Raw genomic sequence first — 20,607 nt, 5'->3', positions numbered from 1 at the left:
TCCCTCCAGGCCTTCCCAAGTATTCTAGTGTTGGTCACCTGTGCGGCGAGCGCCCTCCCGTGGTCTTCCTGTTCATTGCCGGGACCGTGGGGTCCACGGAAGACTGAAGGAAGGTGGGGTTTCCAAGGCCGGGCAGAACTCCAGCGGCTCCGGCCTTTGCCTAGCTGGGCCACTCCGGGAGCCATTCTGCACCTCCCTCCTGGCCCCCGCCCCACCGACTCTTGGAAGAGAGAGGCGGAGGAATCTAGAAATCCTGGGTGAGAAGCAGCCACTCGCCACAGATCTAAGGCAAGTGACAACCTCTCCGGGCCTGGTTGCCTTTTTATGAAGCGCTCTGCCCCATGCACCTCTGAGACCCCAAGGAGACAACCAAGTGATCGGTGAAGACGCTGGGAGAGTGCCTAGCATGTGCTTTAATGTAGGATCTCACCATTTGCGCATGGCATTCCTGGCTGGGGGCTAGCATGCGTTTTTCTGTAGGATCTCACCGTTTGCGCATGGCATTCTGGCTGGGGGCCTGGTGGGGGCGTGGATCCCAAATGGAGGTGGACAGAAGAAAGGTGTTAACTCCTTCCTCCTCCTCCGCAGCCTGTTATTCTGCCCTGTGTATCCGACATGTTGCTGCCAGAAACCACATACCTCACATCTAATCATGCCATGCCGTGTTACAGCTCAAAAGCCCAATGCCCTGCCTCCTCACCTTCAGAGTAAACCAAACTGCTACTGAGATTACCCACCTCATTCTGCCTCTCTGGATTTACATGGGCAGATTCTGTCTTCCAGTCACAGCTGCATTTTCACATAACCCACTTTGAGGTCTCTCTGCTATTGTTCCCTCAGTCTCTTTGGCTGGGGATGGCTTGGACTGGGTTCTGCAGATCTTTGTCTGATTTAAAAACCACTTCAAGCTCCAGCTCATCCATGACGTTGTCCTTGATCTTGCCTCCTCCAGAACTCAGGAGGACCTGGCCTGGCCCTCTCCTGGGTTCCCACAGCCCCTTCCAGCTCTGACTATAGCACAGGTGAGGGTGTCTTCTGTGATTCTGTACATATATAAGCACACATACTTATACATATATAAATACATATTTTACACATGCATATACTTGCCTGGCTCCCCCTCTAGACTGTAAATGCCCAGAGGATGCGGAGCGGGTTGTATTCCTCAATGTATCCTTTGCAGCTCTGTTAGAACCCTGCCCCACACAAACCTTTCATAACTGTGGGATGAATTGGGAGGTGGAACTCAGGGACCCAAGTGACCCATGAGAAAAGCCACAGATGGAGATCCTGTTAGTGGGGTTTCGATAGTTGTCTCCATCATTGGGGCCTGTATGCCATCCCACATTATCATCCCAGCAGACCCTGGGAGCGGGTACTGACTGCCCTCCTTCTGATGAGGAGACGGGGAGGCTGCAGGACTCAGCCAGAGGAGCTAGATGGTGGATGGCAGTTTCGATCCTTGCTTCTTGGCAGCAAAGCCTGGCTCTCTCTCCTTGCCTTTTGGTACTTTGCTTCATCTCACGTGAGACCTCGTCACTGCTCCCTCCTGGCTCAACTCCCTCCAGGCATAATCAGGCCCCTTCGGCTTTGGGGAGCATATTTTACAAGTCAAGAATCGGAGTACATGTTGTCTGATGTTGATGTTTGTACTTCAGAGATGACCGGTCTGAAAGTCAGATTGTTCTTGAAAACTGAGTGTGACTATAGGGCCTGAGTGCGACTATAGGGCCTGAATGCTTCTTATGCTTTGGTGTAACCGGTGAGGGGCACTCACAGTATAATACTTTGGGGGTAGCCAACTAGGATGCTGGTATTCTGTTCTCCCCAGAAGGGAAGAGAGAATTCCTGAGGGAAGGAAATGAATTGCTAGGGACCCAGGAGGCGGCCGCCTTGGAGGGACCACTGTTAATCTCTTCTCCCACCTCCTGTCTGTCTGTCCCTCTAGCCTGGATTCTCCCCCTCAGCAGGACCTAATGCCTGTTGCCTAAGCTCTCAGCCTCAGGCTGCCGCCACTGCTTTCTCCCTCGCTGCCTCGCGGCCTCCCTTCGCCTCCCTTTGTCTGGGGTCTTTGTCTGTGGTCCCTGCGGTCCACAGTCCTCGGCCTCCCCTCCCTTTCTCCCCGGCCTTGCTGCTCCCTCCCTCTCTGCGGGGGCCGGGAGGCTCGGCGAGGGGGAGCGGGCTGGGTTGCCATGGTCACAACGAAGCCAGCCGCAGCTGGCCCGGGCAGCTGCTCCTGGGGCTCCGGATGGGCGGACAAAGCCAGGCGGCCTTGGCAGCCCCAGAGCCGGAACCCCAAAGCCCTGAGACAGGGGGGGACTGCGACCCAGGAGAACCCTGAGCTGGAGGTGAGAGGGAGGAAGCCAGAGCCCAACTGGGAGGGCAGGAGTTGGGACTGGCGCTGGGCCCTCCCCTCTCAGGGAGGGACCAGGGGGTCCAGGCTGGGGGTGTGGTGGGAGGAGGGGAGTACGGTGGAGCCCACGGGGTGGGGAGGAGGGAAAAGATGGGGAAGAGAGTTGGGGCCGAGGTGTGGCAGATGGGCTAGGGCTAGGCTGTTTCTAAGGGGAGTTCTGGGACCCTCCTGCCCTGACACCCAGAGGCAGATTCGCTTCAACTTTGGAATTGGGGCCCCTGTGCCCCTAGCCTGTCCCTTAGTTTTCCCTTCCCATTTCAGCCCCTACTCATCTTCTCCCAGGTCCCTTCCTTTCAATCCCTATGCTTCCACCTTCGTCTTCTCCCATCTCTGGGTTCCAACTGCCTCTTTTCCCCTTGATGTATCTTCTCCCCTTTTGAGGCCCCTCTCTTCTCTGTCCTCCTCTCTGAGCATCCCTCCCACCCTTTCCTGCCTCCACTCCAGTTCTCTCGCTTGCCCAGCCCTTCTCCCCAAACTCCGGTCTTCCCATCTTCTGCTGTGCGCCCTGTCTTCATTCTCCCTTTCCTCTCTCTGATCCCCAGTTCCCCTCTACCGCAGTCTAGTTTATCCCCTGCTGAGTTCTCTCGCGCGGCCTCATCTCTCTCCATCCCCCAGGCTGCCCACAGCTGAGCTGTCTCATCTTTGTCCCTGTGCTACATCATCTCTTCCTCCTCCTCTCGGACCTCAGTTTCCCAAGTGGACTTGCTGGCATCAAGGCCTGTCTCACACCCGGGGCCTTCTCCACCCCCTCACCCTGCCCCCCACCCCCCAGAGGATTCTCACTCTCCCCAGCTGCTGACCCAGCCTGCTTGTCCCAGAGGCAGCTGCCTCTCCCAGGAAGGGGACAGCGACTTGTGTGGAGGGCCCAACTTCTCTCTCACTGGTCCTGCTGGGCTTCCCTGTAGTGGCCCGGCGGTCTGCGGGCCAGACCGGAGCTGCTCTCTCCTACGTGCCTCTCCTCACATTTTCCCCAGCTGTTCCTCCTTTTTACTGGGCAGCAGGAGGCCATTGGCTTGGAGGGGAGGGAAGCTGGGAATGGGAGGACATGGAGGGAGGAGGGGTAGAGGGTCCTCTGGGGGCTCAGGAGGCCATGGGGGCCTACTGGAGTTGGAAGTGATTTGGGAGATGTGGGCGGGCTCTGGGGACCACCGACGGGTGTGTGGATACACTAGGTCTGTGGATACACTGGGTCTTGGGTACTACTCTGGGGGCCTGGATGCCTGGGACTTCCCTCTCTGGCCCCTGACAGTCTCAGCTCAGAGCCTCGCATTCCAGCCGGCTCCAGCCCCCTCTCTGCTGTCACTTGACTCCACTGGGCCCCAGTCCCGCATCCCTCCCACTCCTCTAGCTCTGGGCTGGGATGAGGTGGGCATCACCGACTAGGAATGTCTCCTGGGGGACAAGAGGGAGCAAGGGTTTCAGGAGTCTATGGTTTCTTTGACTCTCTGCAGTGGACTCCTCGGGCTGGCACCGCCATGCCACCTGGCCAGGGTCAGCGTGCGCCTGGGGTGTGGAATGTCCCACTGGGGTGTGAGGGGCTGTGGCTCCTTCCCTGAGGGATCTGGCGGCAGCTCAGCCCGGCTGCCCGCCCGGGGCTTCCCGGGAGCCACGGCCCCGGGAAGGAGGGGCCGAGAGTCCACCCAGGTGAGGTTACTCGGGAAACCTTGGCCCCACCCCCGGCGGGCCCCACCCCCGGCCCGGCCTCTCCAGGCCCAGATTCCCCTGCGGCCGACTCCGGAGGGGGAAGGTGCGCCGGGTGGCCCAGGGGCTTTGGTGGGAGGGGACGGAGAGGCAATTCTCCGGGTGGCCACGGGGCTGTCTGTTCGTGAGTGCCTTAGCAGTTGGGGTTCCCGAAGGTTTGTGGGTTGACCCGGGGTTGCAGTACGTGCCCATATGTGCCTTCGCCTCTCCCGAGGGCCCGTCTCTTCCTGGTAGTGCCCTTGTGTTCCTATTCGGGACGTCGTGTTTCTTTCTTGGGACTGTTGTCTGGGTCTGCACGTAGGGTGAGTTTCTATCTACCTGCTGTGAGGTGCAATGGGACTGAGATCTGCAGCGGCGTGAGGCCCTACCCTACCCTGCAGGTGATTGGCAGGTGTGGGGTGTGGAGAGAGGTGGTGGGGCCCCCCGGTAGCCCCTGAGCGGGGTGGAACACCTCCCCGCACAGCTCTTCTGTCCTGCCCACCTCACCCAGCAGCTCTCTGCTCTTTCTCTCACACTGGATCTGTTTACGCAGTCTCTTGGCACCCAACTTGTCTGTACTGCTCCTTTTTGACTGTGTGATTTTCTCTTTGCCTCTCTGTCCTCCTCCTCACCCCCGCCGCTCACCTGTTCAGGCCTGTCCTTGCCAGCGATCAGACCCTCCGACCCCACCAGGGTCAGAGCTGCCTGGGCCTGAGGGGGCCCTGCCCTGAGGAGGACGCCGAGGCTTTGAGCAGGTAGCTAGGGGAACCAGGGCCTCCGAGTCTGGACGCTAGGGTCCTTGAGAGAGAAACTGGGAAGAGCCTTGCGGGCTTATGGGGAGGAACTGGAGGGTGGAAATCGAGGAAGGGGCTGAGAGAGTGGGCGCTGGCTCCCAAGCTGGGCTGGGGTGTAGAGGGCCGGAGACTCAGAGCGGTCAGAGAGAAGCCGAGGCTGGTGATGTGAAAAGAGTAGGTCTAGGAGGCCAGGTTGGACAGGTGAGCCCCACTCCCTTCCCCCATTCAAACTCCGGCTCAGCGCCGGGCCTGTGGGAACGCGCTCCTTCCCTGTGCCCTGGGGCTGCTCCCCTTCACCTCCCTCCCTAGGAACTGAGCCCAGAAAAGGGGGGTGGGGTGGGAAGGGGGGGCACCCCGTCGTGGGGGCAGGGAGTGTGGGAGGCCCCGAATCGGTCCACAGCTGGCCCTCGCTGCGGCGATCCTCCTTTGTGGGGCTCCGGGGGGTGTGCGGTGGGAGGGTGGAGGGGGGTGGGCGCGCCGAGCCGGTTACCTGGGGGAGGCCGCGGCGCGCGGGGGAATGCGGGTGGGCGTGGCGGGGCGGAGGGGAGCGCGGGGCCCGGAGGGCGGCGCCGGGCGTGGGAGCGGCGGGCGGGGACGGTCCGGCCCGGGCGGGGGAAGGGAGGGCCGCGGCCCGGGCGCGCGGAGAGCCGGCGGAGCGGGGGAGCGGGGAGGGGGAGGCGGCGCCTGGGCTCGAGCCGCCCCAGCCCTGGCTCCTCTCCCCGGAACAGGCCCCCAACAGCTGCTCGCGGGAGCCGCCTCCCGACACCCGAGCCCCGCCGGCGCCTCGCGCTCCCGGCTCTTGGCTCCCTCTGCCTCCCCCTCCCCGCGCCCCGCCGCCGCCGCTGCCGCCGCCGCCGCCGAGGAGGCCCCGCTTCGGGGTCGGACGCCCGGGTCTGCGGCGAAGAGCGATGAGAGGTAGGGAGAGCGGCGGGAGGACCCCGGCGGGGTGGAGGGGCGAGGGCGGCGGCCCGGGGCTCCGGGGGCGCGCGGTGGCCCAAGGATGAGGGCCTGGCCGGGAGGCAGGACGTTCCCGGGCTGGACTTAGTTGTCCAGCGTTGCTAAGTCAGTCCCTGCCCGCCTCCCCAGCCCTCTGGCTTACTCCCTGAAAATCAGGGCGGGGGGGCCCCCGACCTCCGAGAAAGTGTGTTCCAGCCTTGAGGGAGGACCCCCTAACTCAGTCTGGAAGGAACTGCACCCCAGGAAAACAGGTGTTCATATGTGTGTCCCCCCCCCCCCCCCCCCCAGTCATCTCCCAGCTTCCTGGAGAAGGGGCCTGTCCTCCCACTGGCCCAGTCTCTGCGGGCATCTACTCACTGTTAAGCTTGTTCACCCAGCCAGCTCCCAGTTGGGCAGCCTGGCCTCAGCCCAGCAGAGAGAGGGCCTGACACCTTAACCTGAGCGACAGGCGCTCATTCACGCTGGATGGTCAGTTGGTTCTGCCAGGAGACACTGTCATTGCCCAGTGAGCACCATCCTCAGTGTCCCTCCCCTACTCCCTCCTCACCAGCCTTCACCCTACAGGTCCCCTGCTGGGTGGACAGTAATTTCCAGCACCTCCACCCCCTGCCAGACTCATTGTTGCTGATGGCACATAGGTATGCCCAGAATTGAGTGGTACAGTGGAGACAGGTGAAAGCTGAGCCTATGGGAAAGCAAAGAAATGGCTTTTTTCTTATTGTCACTCCAGCCACCCAAGTTTCCTTCTGTTCCCCACTCTTGACTTCCTTCTGACCTGGTCACCTTGAGTATTAGGGGGTGGGCTCCAGTTCTCTTGGGATCCTGTGCCCGAGGACCTGAGTATGTGTGTCTGTCACACTGTCCTCTGATCATAGGAACGTGTCTATCATGTCAGGTTCACAGGTGTCGGAGGATGGCTATTCACTAAGTGGGCTTGAAAGAATGCAGAGGTGTGGATGGAGCTGATGTGTGCACAAGTGTCTCTGTTTGCCCTGGGGTTGGGGGGTGTCTATGTGTGCAATGGATTTATGAGACTGTCTCTGAAAGTCTGTGAGACAGTTTTGTGTATGTGTGTGCGTGCACCCTACATCTAACCCCAGTGTTTACATCTAGCTCTGTAAGTTTGAGTGACCACGTGTGTATTGTGTGTGTGTGTGTGTGTGTGTGTGTGTGTGTGTACAGAGCTCTGTGGGTGTTGTCTGGAGTGGGGGTTGGGGGTTGGGAGAAGAGGGTGATGGGCTTGCAGCAGAGTGTAATTGGTTGTGATGGGGATGGGAAAGGTCTTCTGGGCCTGTCCTTGGTGCTTCTGACCCAGTGGAGAGAAGTGGGGTGACAGGGTGTCAGAGAACAGATTGCCCCAGACGTCTCTGTGTGCATTTCTCTGCTTGGCTCTGTGCCCTGCGCGCTTCGAAGCCTGCTCTGTTTACCTCTTGCTTTGTGTTTCTCGCCCTGTCTCCCCCTGCCTTCTTTCCTCTGCCTGTCTTTGTATCTCTGCCCCAGGCTCCTCTTGCTTGCTCCGTCTGGCTCCGATGACTCATCTGGGGTAGGCATGAAGGTTACTCAGGGGAACAAGGGCCCCGCTGTTCCCTGGGGAGGTGGTGGTGGGGGGGAGAGCAGCACCCAGGAACGCCAGGCTGCCTGCCTGGGGCTCCGGCAGTCTGCTCCGGGTGTCGGCTCCCCGACCCCCAAGGGACCAGGTGTGATGCTTCTGGTTCCTGCTCTCCTCTGATAGCCGGGTCCCCCCACAACTCAGTAGCCCCTCAGCTGCTGCTGCAGCGGAGCTGTGGGGTCTCAGCTGCCTCTTACATTCCTGCCCTAGAGCATTGTGGGAGCAGCTGGAGGAGGACAAAGGGATGGGGGAGTGTCCCCCCACTCCTCCTACCTCCTGGGGTGACCTGGCTTCCCTGTCTTTAGAACCGCCCTCATCTCCAAGGCAACTCAGCCTTTCCCTCTGCCCTGGGCTCTTCTACTGAGGCAGCCCTCTTCGGAAACTGGGAACTGGGGGAATAGGATGTCAAGATCTTAGGAAGGGAAGGCAGAGCAGGCAGAGGGGATAGGAGGCTTGGGACCTGATGGCAGAGAGGGTAAAGGTCGGGGGGGGGGGTGGCGCTAGGGGTCCCAAAGAATCCCATGGCCTGGAGAACTGACCTCTGCTGGGAAGAAGACAGGTCAAGATAGTTTGGTCTGGCTCTGGGCCTGGGACTGAGGCTGGGGAGGGTAGGTACCTGGGTTCATAAGGAGTTGTAGTTGAAATGGTTTTCACGGGTGAGGTGGGGCAAGCTGCCTGGGGCCCAGTGAGGAAGAGCTAGGGTTCTTGAGCTGTAACAGGCACAGGTCACCTGGGGATTGTGTTAAAATGCAGATTCTGATTGTGTGGGTCTGAGATTCTGCGTTTCGCCCAAGCGCCCAGGTGTTGCTGAAGCTGCTGGGTCAGGGACCAGCAGGGCTGTGGAGGGCACTGAGATTGGAAGGTGCTGGGGTCCCCCACTTGTTTGAGAATTCTGGTCTCCTAAGTGGGGAGGGAAACCAGGGTTTAGCTCTGTGTCTGGCACATGGGGAGCATTCTAAAAATACCGCTGATGCTGTTAAACAGCGACTGTTGTGGTCATTTTACTGCTGTTATCCCCAGAGCAGTCCATTCTGTGTCTCTCATGCTGCTGGCCGTGAGCCAGTCTCCCTGATTGCCCTTACACTAACCTCCCTCCCACCCCATTATGTCCCTTGCAGAGATGCTGCCCCCACCCCCATAGGCCCAAGGGATCTGGAGCAATGGGACCAGGGGCCCTTTCATTTCTACTGCTGCTGCTCTTGGTGGCAACTGGAGATGCTGACATGAAGGGACATTTTGACCCTGGTGAGGAGACTGGCTGTTGGGTCCCTGATGGATGGGGCTTAGGAGACTGAGTCAGTGGCCTTGACCCTCCATATGCCTGTGTTCACCCAGCCAAGTGCCGCTATGCCCTGGGCATGCAGGACCGGACCATCCCAGATGGTGACATCTCTGCCTCCAGCTCCTGGTCAGACTCCACTGCTGCTCGCCATAGCAGGTAGCTGGCACACCTGGGGCTGTCCCGGAGGGAAACCCCTGGGGCTGCTGCTTGCGCTTCCAGCCCTCTGACCAAGTTAAGAGGCTTCTGAGAGGGCCAATGCCGATGGCAACCACCCTCCCCCCCAGTTTCAAGTGTCGGGGTGGGGATTAAATACTGGAGACAGAGGCAGACCTAGGGCCAGGTATCCCTTGTGATCTCCTGCCCCCTCTCAGGCTTGAAAGCAGCGATGGAGATGGCGCCTGGTGCCCTGCAGGGCCGGTGTTCCCCAAGGAGGAGGAGTACCTCCAGGTGGACCTGCGGCGGCTGCACCTGGTGGCGCTGGTGGGCACCCAGGGACGGCACGCAGGGGGCCTGGGCAAGGAGTTCTCTCCCAGCTACCGACTGCGTTACTCCCGGGACGGCCACCGCTGGATGGACTGGAGGGACCGCTGGGGCCAGGAGGTGAGGCTGGCGGGGATAGCCCTGGAAGGCTGGGTCCCCTCTGCCCCAGCTGTGCGCTGTACACTGATGAGTCTGCAGTATGTGCCCTCTCTAGCCCGGGCATCTCCCCTGAGCTCCATCAAGTGTTGCAAACCTGACCACTTCCCACCTAGATGTGTAATAGGCTTCTCACACTTAACCATAAACTTCTCAGGCTGAACTTGATCCCCATTCCCACCCCAAACCTGCTCCGCCCCCAGCATTCTCCAACTCAGGAAATGGTACCACTGTAAGCTAAGATGCTATCCCAGATTCCGCTTTTCTTCCCACCTCCTACTTTAAAGCATCAGCAAGGCAAGTCTGTTCTGCCTCCATATTTCCTGAAATCTGCTCACTTCTTAGCACCTCCATCTCTACTGCCCCAGGCCAGGCCCCACCATCTCCTGCTTAGACAAATGCAGTAGTCTCCAAACGGCTCTCCTTGCTTCTTTCTCTCCTGAAGTCATCTTCTCCTGGAGGCTATATCCAGGGTCCATGAGAAGATGCCTCATGCCTGGCTCTTGACCGCACCCCTTAGTCCTCTCCCTGTTCATGCAGGCCCTGCTGGTTTTCTTGCTGTTCCTGAAACACCCTAGGGCTCACCCCACAGTCTCAGGACACCTCCACTTGCCGGTCTCTCTGCCTGGAAAGCTCTCCCTCCCCGGCTGTGCCCAGGCTCTCCTCCCTCCATTTAGTTCTCCCCCAAGATATCAGCTCCTCAGAGCCTTTTTGGACTCCCCACCTCCTGCTGCCTCTTGCTTGTACAACTGTCTCTCCTCCTGGACTCTCAGTCCTACAGGGGAGGGATGGATGCTCACCCCCTGGAGGCTGTGCCTGGCTGGTGCAAAGTGGGTGCTGAGCCAGTGGCTGCTGAGTGAACAGCAGGGATTGGGGTGAAGGAAGAGGGAAGCCAGAGCAGGGGTGCGAGGGACTGGGTAGAATCCGGGCACAACAGGATGAGCAGAGCTAGGCAAGGAAGGGATGGGAGAGCTGGAGGTCAGGACAGACCTGCAGGCTGGGAGGGTGTCAGAGGGCTCTGCTGCAGCCCCTTGTCTTGCTGAAGGCCCGGCTGTTCTCCACGGCCCCGGGTGCTCGGTGCCACCCTTTGTGGGTCTCTCTGTGGCCACTGTGGGCTGGGCCAGGAAGCTGCTGGTGGCTGGGAAGTTAGATCTGATCTGGAACCTTCTTCTCCCATGCATCCTGTGTCCTGGCCCACAGGTGATCTTAGGTAATGAAGATCCTGGGGGAGTGGTGCTGAAGGACCTTGGGCCCCCCATGGTGGCCCGACTGGTTCGCTTCTATCCCCGGGCGGACCGGGTCATGAGCGTGTGTCTGCGGGTGGAGCTCTATGGCTGCCTCTGGAAGGGTGAGTGTTCAGACCCCCGAGGATTCATTCCTGTCCTGGGGAGGGGGGAGCGGGGAGGGGGGAGAGGGGCGTCCAGGATCCTCTCTCCTGTTGGGAAGCTGTCCCTATGGGTGAGGAGGGGACAGGCAAGCATTGCCTCCGCCATGCCAGTGGCCTATGGCAGCACTTGAGAGAGGGGCCTGAAACCCACCCAGGCCCAACACAGGGGTGGGAAAGGGAGGCTGGAAGCTCTGTGCCCCTAACGCTCCTCCTACCCCCACCCCAGATGGACTCCTGTCTTACACGGCCCCTGTGGGGCAGACGATGTACTTATCTGAGGCCGTGCACCTCAATGACTCTACCTACGATGGATATACCACGCATACTGTTGGCGGGTGAAAGAAGCGGGCCCCGCAGGACACGGAGCCTGGGGTGGGAGGGTGGACGGGGTGGGTGGGGGAGGGGGTTGGTTAGCTGTCTGGGCAGGGAGAGAGCGGAACTACAGAGAGGGATGGCTTGGGTGGGGCCTCCAGGGACAGGACCAGGATTGAGGGGTAGCAGGGTGCCCACTAGCTCATGTGATACTTGGTGTGAATTAGGAAAAGGCCTGCCTCTGCGAAGACACTTAGCTCCATTGTAAATTGTCACAGTAAATACATGTTGTGGGTTGAGCAGTGTCCCTTAGAGGCGGTGCCTTTGTGTAGCATGTGACTGCAAGGTGCTCCATCCCATTCCCCTCCTTGGGGGTGGAGAAGAGAGAGCTGTGTGAGGTTGGGACAGGAGTGGGGGGGTTGCTGGGCCAGGCTGGCCAGACCACTGGGAGGCAGGGATGTAGAGCACCCAGACAGGTGACACTTTGTTCTCTTCCAACCTCTTCTTCCTCGGCTCCCTGCTTGCCAGGCTGCAGTACGGAGGGCTGGGCCAACTGGCAGATGGTGTGGTGGGCCTGGATGACTTTAGGAAGAGCCAGGAGCTACGGGTTTGGCCGGGCTATGACTATGTGGGCTGGAGCAACCACAGCTTCCCCAGTGGCTACGTGGAGATGGAGTTTGAGTTTGACCGGCTGAGGGCCTTCCAGGCCATGCAGGTGGGTGTGGCCAGCTCCCAGGGCAGGCTCTGAGATCAGGCTGGGTTCCCTGGGGTGCCTGCTTGGGCTCTCCTGGCCTGAGGGCCTTCCAGGCCATGAAGGTGGGTGTGGCCAGCTCCCAGGAAGGGCTCTGAGACCAGACTCGGTTCCCTGGGGTGCCTGCTTGGGCTCTCCTGGCCTGAGGACCTTCCAGGCCATGCAGGTGGGTGCGGCCAGCTCCCAGGAAGGGCTCTGAGACCAGGCTGGGTGCCCGGGGTGCTCATTTGGGCTCTCCTGGCCTTGACCTTGTGTCCCTCCTCCCTTCCCCCCAGGTCCACTGTAACAACATGCACACGCTGGGAGCCCGCCTGCCCGGTGGGGTGGAGTGTCGCTTCAAGAGGGGCCCGGCCATGGCCTGGGAAGGGGAGCCCGTGCGCCATGCTCTGGGGGGCAGCCTGGGGGACCCCAGAGCCCGGACTGTGTCAGTGCCCCTGGGCGGCCGCATGGGCCGCTTCCTGCAATGCCGCTTCCTCTTTGCGGGGCCCTGGCTACTCTTCAGCGAAATCTCCTTCATCTCCGGTAAGCCCCTGGTCTCTGCCCAGTTCCAGGCCCCTGGGATTGCTAACCCATAGTGACCCCAAATAGCAACTCTTGGCACTGACGAGCCTTTCCAAGAAGGACTGTGCTTAGTCACACAGTCGGGTCTGACTCCTTGCAACCTCTTGGACTGTAGCCCACCAGGCTCCTCTGTCCATAGGATTCTCCAGGCAAGAACACTGGAGTGGGCTGCCATTTCCTTCTCTAGGGGATCTTCCTAACCCAGGGGTTGAACCCAGCAGGGGGTCCTAACTAATTTGAACCCCTCTTCCCCATTTCTCCCTGCCTATCTCGGTCTTTCCTTTATGAGCTCCTCACTCTTGACTGATGGTGAGCAGTATGACAGTGTGGTTGTTAAAATATTGAAATATTCTGTGCTGGTTGAGAAGCAGCCTCTTCTCTGAGCCTCCTGAGCCCTACACTGGGCTCCCCCTGAGTCCAACTTCTCCCCACAATCCAGTAACTAAAAGGTTAACACCTACCACAGCCACAACCCTCCAGGATCCTATTCTACCACCCATCCCAGTGGGTTGCTGCATACACTGAGTATCGACCCTGCTGCCTGTTGTTTAGTTGTTCAGTCGTGTCTGACTCTTTTGAGACCTCATGGACTGTAGCCCACCAGGCTCCTCTGTCCATGGGATTTCCCAGGCAAGAATACTGGATCAGGTTGCCATTCCCTTCGCCAGTGGATCTTCCTGCCCCAGGGATCAAACCCTGGTCTCCTGCATTGCAGGTGGATTCTTTACTGCTGAGCCACCAGGGAAGCCCTGCTCCTGCTTCTAACCAAATAACAGATGATTCCTGGGCTTTCGTGCATGCGTGCCTCCCTTTGGTTGCCCCCTTATCTGACTCCCTCTTTTTTCTCCCTTCTCCCCAGATGTTGTGAATGACTCCTCCCTGGCTTTGGGGGGCACCTTCCCACCAGCCCCCTGGTGGCCACCTGGCCCCCCTCCCACCAACTTCAGCAGCTTGGGTGAGCTCGGGCCCCTCAAAGGCGTGTGGGTCCTGTGCCACCAGTCCTCCCTGGGGCCCCCACAGCATGGGTGGGGGGGGATCTCCCGTGGTCCTGACCCTTGTGCTCCCCCCTGCCAGAGCTGGAGCCCAGGGGCCAGCAGCCTGTGGCCAAGGCCGAGGGGAGCCCGACCGCCATCCTCATCGGCTGCCTGGTGGCCATCATCCTGCTGCTGCTGCTCATCATTGCCCTCATGTTATGGCGGCTGCACTGGCGCCGGCTCCTCAGCAAGGTGGGCGATGGGGGAACGGGTGGGATGTGGGGGCGGAGAGCGGGGCTCCGGTGTTAGTTTGGGTTCAGCAGGGACCAGAGAGCGCAGTCGGATGAGAATAACTAGAGGGAGGGTTAGTAAGGAGCCCACATCGAGAGACGTGGGCAGGGGGTATGCAAATCAGAAGTAGTGCAGTTCCTCGGGCCTGCTCACCGCGGCGCTGCCCCCATCCCTGGGCCTGTGGGTGAGAGGAAGAGGCAGTGACTGGAACCCAGGAGGAATCTAGGAGGAGTGAGGAGAGGGTGCCTGAGACCGCCAACAGACGTGGGTTCCAGGAGGCGGCTCACCTGGGTCCATCCCTCGGGGCGAGGCTGGGAGGCTAAACACCCTGACCTCACTTCCTGCCTGTTCTCCAGACTCCTGCTGGGGGCCCTCTCTGGCCAACCCAGACCCAGCCCGTTGATGTGGCCCACACATCAACCTCTTGGGGCAGAAGCCCAGGGGGAAAAGGTGGCAAGTGGAGCTAGAGGGGCGACTGGAAGAAGTGGGGCACCCCGCCCACACACTGCCCACGTCTTCTGGGCAAGAGTCCAGTGGTGGTGATAACGCGTTAAAGTTGACAGTTATGAACTGGTAGGATTTGGGTTGGAATCCCATTGTGGGACTTAAATGCACTGGAGCCTGTTTCTTTACCAGTGAGACGGAGTAATAGCAGACACGACTACAGGGCTGTAGTGAGGACTGAAGGAGGGAACACGGGTAGAGCATTTAAACAGCTGAGCAGTAGCTGCACTTAACATTTCCTGTTCCCCACGACAAGGCCGAGCGTAGGGTATTAGAAGAGGAGCTGACGGTTCATCTCTCTGTCCCTGGGGATACCATCCTCATCAACAACCGCCCAGGCCCCCGAGAGCCACCCCCTTATCAGGAGCCACGGCCTCGTGGGAATCCACCCCACTCTGCTCCCAGTGTCCCCAACAGCTCCGGTAAGACCTGCCTTTTTCCAGTCCCACCTCCATCCTCTGCCTGTCTTCCTAGTGTATCCTTTCCTCTCTCCTTTACCATTCCTTTCTTTTCCTTTACCAAACTGTCTTTCCCAGTTTCAACTCATTTTCTTATTTTTGTGTCCCTGGTCCCAGCCCTCTATGTTACTCATGTCCCTACCATATAATTTCCCTCAGGAATTTCCCACAGTTCCAGTGCTCTCATCCTGTTACTGTGTCCCACACATATCCCACTGTCTTCTCTGTTGTGTCCTCTCATTGTGTCTTTCTGGCTCCTCTCCTCTCCTAGACTCACCATGTTCATTCTATCTATCTATCTGTATTTATATATCCATTCTATCATTTTTCCATTTGTTTGTCCATCCATCCATATATACTCATGCATCCATTTGTCCATCTATCATCCATTTATTAACCATTCACCATCTATTTGTCCTTTCATCATCTATCCATGCATTCACTCTCCAGCTATCCACATATATTCATCCATCCATCTACCCATCCATTCATCATCTATTCATCCATCCACCTACCCATCCATTCATCATCTATTCATCCATCCATCACGTATCCATCCAGTTATCCAGCACTCTCCAGATCCTTATTTACACCGTCTCTGTCTCTCAGTATGTTCATTCTTATCAGCCCTAGTCTTGCACTGTTTTGTGTCTCCCTGTCTGTCTAGTCTTGAGTCTCATCCCTTCCCCTTGTCTTCCCCCGCCCACCCTCTGTCTAGCCTTGAGTCTCACCCCTTCCCCGTGTTTCCCCCCCTCCTTTTCCCGACAGCGTTGCTGCTCTCCAATCCGGCCTACCGTCTCCTTCTGGCCACTTACGCCCGCCCCCCTCGAGGCCCGGGCCCCCCCACACCCGCCTGGGCCAAACCCACCAACACCCAGGGTAAGCCCCTCCACCCCTAGGCTCCGCCAGGCTCCCGGTACCTCTACTGGGGCAGGGAAAGTCCTCAGACCTTGCTCTCCCTCCTCTCCCAACTGTGGCCTCTTCCGCTCTCCTGAGCTCTCAAGGAGGAAGCTTTTATGCCCATAGCGCTCTTCTGCTGCTGCTTGCTCCTTTTTAAGGCCGCCCCCTTGAGCTGAGGAGTTGAAAGCTCCCTGGTTCTCAGCTCGGTTCCCCTCCTCCTGTCGCGCCCATCTCTTGAGCTCCCAGAGCCAGAGAGGTGGATGCTGGGTGGCTCCAGGCTCTCTGTAACCCCTCCTTCACTCTCCCCTCTCTCTAGAGCCGCAAGGAGGCCCTCTCCCCCATGTGTCCTCTCTCTGCTCATGCCCCCGCCCTTCCTGTCTGTTCCTCCTCTCCCCTGTGTTGCCTTCTTGTCACCCCTTCCCCCAGGGCTAAGCGGGGACAGCTCTGCTTCCTCTCCTGTCTGTAGACCCCATGTTGTGCAGGCTGTGAGGCACTGTTCTCCTCTCCCTCCATGTGCCCCTGTCTCTCCTTGTCTCTGAGCTTGGTGTGCTGGGTCAGGGTGGGTAACCACGGCAGAGAGGATGAAAGGATGAAAGCAGGGGGTATCCCAGCAATGTGAATGGCAGTGGCCAACGGTGAGTGGGACAAGGGTTTGGAAATTGGAGAGTCACCAGATGGCTGGGACCGTACTTCTAGTGGTGGGTAGAGGAATTCCACTTCAGCCAAGACTTTTTCATGGTCTTGGACTATGCTAGGATCCCTAGAGAACAAGAGTTTATGACCTTCTTTGCTTATCCATTTCCACTGCCTTGAAAGCTCTGTAGCAGCTCTTATCCCATGCTGGCACCTCTTCTGTTTTGAGGCTGCTGGGTGGAAAACCAGGAGGCAGAGGGTAGACCCCATCTCTCGCCCACCTGGGAGGCAGGGGGTGAGGCCTCTGGGCGGCGGGGGATGTGGAGAACCTTGGCTCTCAGGGGCTGTTCTTGATGCCTCTTCCTGTCTTCTTTCCCTCACCCCTCCAGCCTGCAGCGGGGACTATATGGAGCCTGAGAAGCCAGGTGCCCCGCTTCTGCCCCCACCTCCCCAGAACAGCGTCCCCCATTATGCCGAGGCTGACATTGTCACCCTGCAGGGTGTCACGGGGGGCAACACCTATGCTGTGCCCGCGCTGCCCCCAGGGGCAGCTGGGGATGGGCCCCCCAGAGTGGATTTCCCTCGGTCGAGGCTCCGCTTCAAGGAGAAGCTTGGCGAGGGTCAGTTTGGGGAGGTAAGTAGGATTCCTTTCTAGCCATCTGTAGTGTCTGCCTCTCTGGGGCTCCATGCATACCCAGGCCTCCCCCTGGGCCAGGAGCCTGTCCTCTGTGACTGTATTGTCCCAGTTGACCCTGTCACCTTGGTGAACCTTCTTCCTCCAGGTGCACCTGTGTGAGGTAGAGAGCCCTCAAGATCTAGTCAGTCTTGATTTCCCTCTCAATGTGCGCAAGGGACACCCTTTGTTGGTAGCGGTCAAGATCCTACGGCCAGATGCCACCAAGAACGCCAGGTGAGGACCAGGGATGGTGTCTGGAAGGTGAAGAGAGAGAAGTGAGAGAAACCTGGTGGTGACCAACAGTGGGGAGAGTGGCTGGGGACTCGTGAGCAGGGGTGCTAGTTTAAAAACTGCAGGGCAGTCCCTCGGTGTCCTGCCACCTTCTCCCTGCTTCTCCAGGAATGACTTCCTCAAGGAGGTGAAGATCATGTCGAGGCTGAAGGACCCAAACATCATCCGGCTGCTGGGCGTGTGTGTGCAGGATGACCCGCTCTGCATGATAACTGATTACATGGAGAATGGCGACCTCAACCAGTTCCTCAGTGCCCACCAGCTAGAGGACAAGGCGACGGAGGGGAATGGGGATGGGGAGGCGGCCCAGGGACCCACCATCAGGTACACACACAGGGGGTCTCATCTGCTCCCCTCGCCCCAGCTTAGAGGGGAAGGGGAAGAATGGGGTGGGCAGGCAGGTAGAAGTTCCAGGAGGGGGCCTGGGATGAGACACACGTGGCCGTGTTCATCTAGAGCTCGAGGGGCAGGAAGGCCAGAGATGACGACAGTGAGGGGGGTGCAGGTCAGGAACTTCCCTGTGCTCTCTCTCCCTCACTGCCCCCGAGTGCAGACTGGGGAGCATAACAAACATGGTACCTCTTTGGGGTCGGGTGAGCGTAAAGAAAGGTTGAGTGGGCCTCCACCTTCCATCTCTGCACCAGGAAGTGGGAGAACCCAGGCCTGGGAAGCGGGTTCTCCTTCATCTCCCAGCAATCTGTGAGGCGGGCACAGCAATCTGTGAGGTGGGCACGAGTCTAGGGCTGCCCCATGACCCTCTGTTGTCGGCTCCCGTACCCAGCTACCCAATGCTGCTGCACGTGGCGGCCCAGATTGCCTCGGGCATGCGCTATCTGGCCACACTCAACTTTGTTCATCGGGACTTGGCCACGAGGAACTGCCTGGTTGGGGAAAATTTCACCATCAAAATTGCCGACTTTGGCATGAGCCGGAACCTCTACGCTGGGGACTATTACCGCGTGCAGGGCCGGGCAGTGCTGCCCATCCGGTGGATGGCCTGGGAGTGCATCCTCATGGTGAGAGGCCCTTGGAGAGGTGGGCAGGGAAGGGAGGCTGGGGCAGCACTGACTGCCACTTGGAGCTCTGGGATCTCATTCAGTCACCTGTCTTCCCTGGACTGTAGTCTTCCTCATCACTGAAGTGAAAGTTTGGGCTAATGCTCTATAAGGTCTCAAGGGACTGGAGGACGCAGAGAGTTATGGTGTGATGGGAAATAGTCCAGGAGCCAAGATTGAGTGTGAGAGATGGAGTCAGGATAGCAAAGAGAAAGGAAGATAAAGAAGCTAGAGACAGATTGGGAATCAGGACCAGAAAATGGAAAGAAAGATGGATAGAAACAGGGAGAAGTGAGGTGAGGACTAGAGCAGAAGGAAGGCAGAGCCAGAGGAGAGGAATGGGCTTAATGGGAAAGAGGGCCAGCTAAGGAGGGTGGAGTGTTGGGGAGGGGAGGGAGTCAGGTGAGTGTGGGGGGTGGTGATGCTGAGTGGACATGGGGTCCCAGTGGGGAGAGGAGGAGGGTCTCTGTTGTCTGATGGCTTTCTTTCCTCTTCCTTAACCACACACCAGGGGAAGTTCACGACCGCCAGTGATGTGTGGGCCTTTGGGGTCACCTTATGGGAGGTGCTGATGCTCTGCAGGGCCCAGCCCTTTGGACAGCTCACCGATGAGCAAGTCATCGAGAACGCGGGGGAGTTCTTCCGGGACCAGGGCCGGCAGGTGAGAGCAGAGGGGAGGGAAGATGGGCCCTGGGGGGCCGGGAGGGCCAGAGCCTGTCTTCTTAGGGACTAAAGACTATTTGCCTGCCTTTCATCCATGCCGCCACAATGCAGGTGTACCTGTCCCGGCCCCCGGCCTGCCCGCTGAGCCTGTATGAGCTGATGCTCCGGTGCTGGAGCCGGGAGCCTGAGCAGCGACCACCCTTTTCCCAGCTGCATCGGTTCCTGGCAGAAGATGCAGTCAACACAGTGTGACTCATGACACCCAGCCGCCCCCCTCAGGGAGGATTCAGGGGAGGCCAGTGGCACTAAACAAGAGGAGCTTACGGCACCCCCACTCCATTCCCCCTCCCGACCTCCCTTCACCTCTGAGAGGCAGTGTGGCCGAAGGTGGGCTGGGCCTGCCAGGGAGCTGATGCCCTCCCTTCCCCGGACACGCTCTCATGCCTCCTTCCTGCTCCTCTCCTAGAAGCCCCTGCCGCCCACCCAGCTGGCCCTGTGGATGGGATCCTCTCTGACCTCCTTGAGCCATCCCTTGGGGGAGGCTGGGAGAAGATATAGGGCAGACACTGGACCTGGCCCACTGGCGCACCTGGGCCCCACTGGACAACACTGGTACCTGGAGAGAAGACTGCTGCCCCCAGCCTCTCTCTCCCCGTCACACACTGGACCCCACTGGCTGAGAATTTGGGGAGTGAGGAGGACAAGAAAGGGAGAAGGGGGTTCCCCTGTATCTCCTCCTGGAATTGCCCTCAGCTTTGGCCTTTCCCTCCTCCATCCTCTGAGACACTGGACTTGGGGGTGATCCCTACTCCCACCCTTCCGCCTCCCCACCTCCCACCTGCCGTGTTGTAGCTAGAACTTCTCCAAGCCTGTATGTTTCTGTGGAATAAGTATTGGGATTAGGGGGGAAACAGAGAGCAATGGCCTGTGGCCCTGGGGTTGGACATCTCTATCGTAGCTGCCACATTGGTTTTTCTATAATCACTTGGGGTTTGTACATTTTTGGGGGGGAGAGACACAGATTTTTACACTAATATATGGATCTAGCTCAATGCTATTTTAATCCCCTGCACTAGGCAGGTAATAATAAAGGTTGAGTTTTCCACAGCTGCGAGTGGGCTTCTTGGGGTTTCGTCGAAATCTGCCTCCCGCTCCCCAACAACCCATTTCCTTTCTTCCTTTCCCCCTTTTTTCCTTCTTCTTCCCACTCCATTTCCTAATGTGTTTTGCCCAGCAAAGTGTTCTGTTTCTGCATAAGCCAGACCCTTGCCTGTGGGAACTAAGGCAAGGTCCCACATGAATATGGAACTCTGCAGGAGGCCTAGAGGGAGGCCTGACCCATGGACCCCTTTGGCAGTCTGGAGAGGTCTACTGATTCTTCCTCAGAATTATGTTTCAAAACCTGTTTTTAAAAAAAAAAAAAAAAAAAAAACCTGTTTAAAAAACATTACATATATATGTACTCACATGCATGTAATATATATACACATAAACAATTATGACTACATGTATATAAAACAGGAAAGCAATAGAAAGTTGGCCAAAATATTAATAAAAGATATAGTAATGTGTGCTGCTTTAAAAAAATACTTAATAAGAAGACCGAGCAGCAGATGTAATAATTACTGACATTTTCAAAAAAGTAATGAGCATAAATGATATTCTGAGATTTTTACAGCTGTAGTGGGATATGAAAATAGCCATGGTATCTATCAGTGACAAGTCACAGGTACTGCTAATATACTGGGGCTTTTGCTCAGTCATACTTGGAGGAAATGCT

General features: G+C 58.4%; 1 protein-coding gene across 7 annotated transcripts; it reads left to right on the top strand.

Moving 5' to 3' along the window:
• Positions 1-134: 134 nt before the first annotated feature.
• DDR1 (discoidin domain receptor tyrosine kinase 1) lies at positions 135-19,934 on the top strand. Of its 7 annotated transcripts, none has more exons than XM_070456834.1 (20): positions 135-288; positions 4,747-4,848; positions 5,616-5,802; positions 8,572-8,698; positions 8,789-8,891; positions 9,107-9,335; positions 10,572-10,719; positions 10,985-11,093; positions 11,599-11,785; positions 12,097-12,343; positions 13,242-13,337; positions 13,457-13,608; positions 14,408-14,573; positions 15,378-15,488; positions 16,532-16,776; positions 16,925-17,052; positions 17,218-17,433; positions 17,891-18,125; positions 18,676-18,825; positions 18,939-19,934. In XM_070456834.1, the coding sequence occupies exons 4-20, from the start codon at positions 8,614-8,616 to the stop codon at positions 19,077-19,079; spliced, it is 2,748 nt and encodes a 915-aa protein (XP_070312935.1). In that variant the 5' UTR covers positions 135-288; positions 4,747-4,848; positions 5,616-5,802; positions 8,572-8,613; the 3' UTR covers positions 19,080-19,934. The 7 variants fall into 7 exon arrangements, with proteins under 7 accessions (XP_070312935.1, XP_070312937.1, XP_070312933.1 ...); XM_070456832.1 differs by lacking the exon at positions 135-288 and adding an exon at positions 2,261-2,348; XM_070456831.1 differs by lacking the exon at positions 135-288 and adding an exon at positions 4,202-4,494.
• The last annotated feature ends 673 nt before the right edge of the window (positions 19,935-20,607 follow it).

The sequence above is a fragment of the Odocoileus virginianus genome, chromosome 27 (assembly GCF_023699985.2).
Source record: "Odocoileus virginianus isolate 20LAN1187 ecotype Illinois chromosome 27, Ovbor_1.2, whole genome shotgun sequence".
Taxonomy (NCBI): domain Eukaryota; kingdom Metazoa; phylum Chordata; class Mammalia; order Artiodactyla; family Cervidae; genus Odocoileus; species Odocoileus virginianus.
The sequence above is the reverse complement of the archived record's forward strand: the minus strand, read 5'-3'. Positions and strand labels throughout refer to the sequence as shown.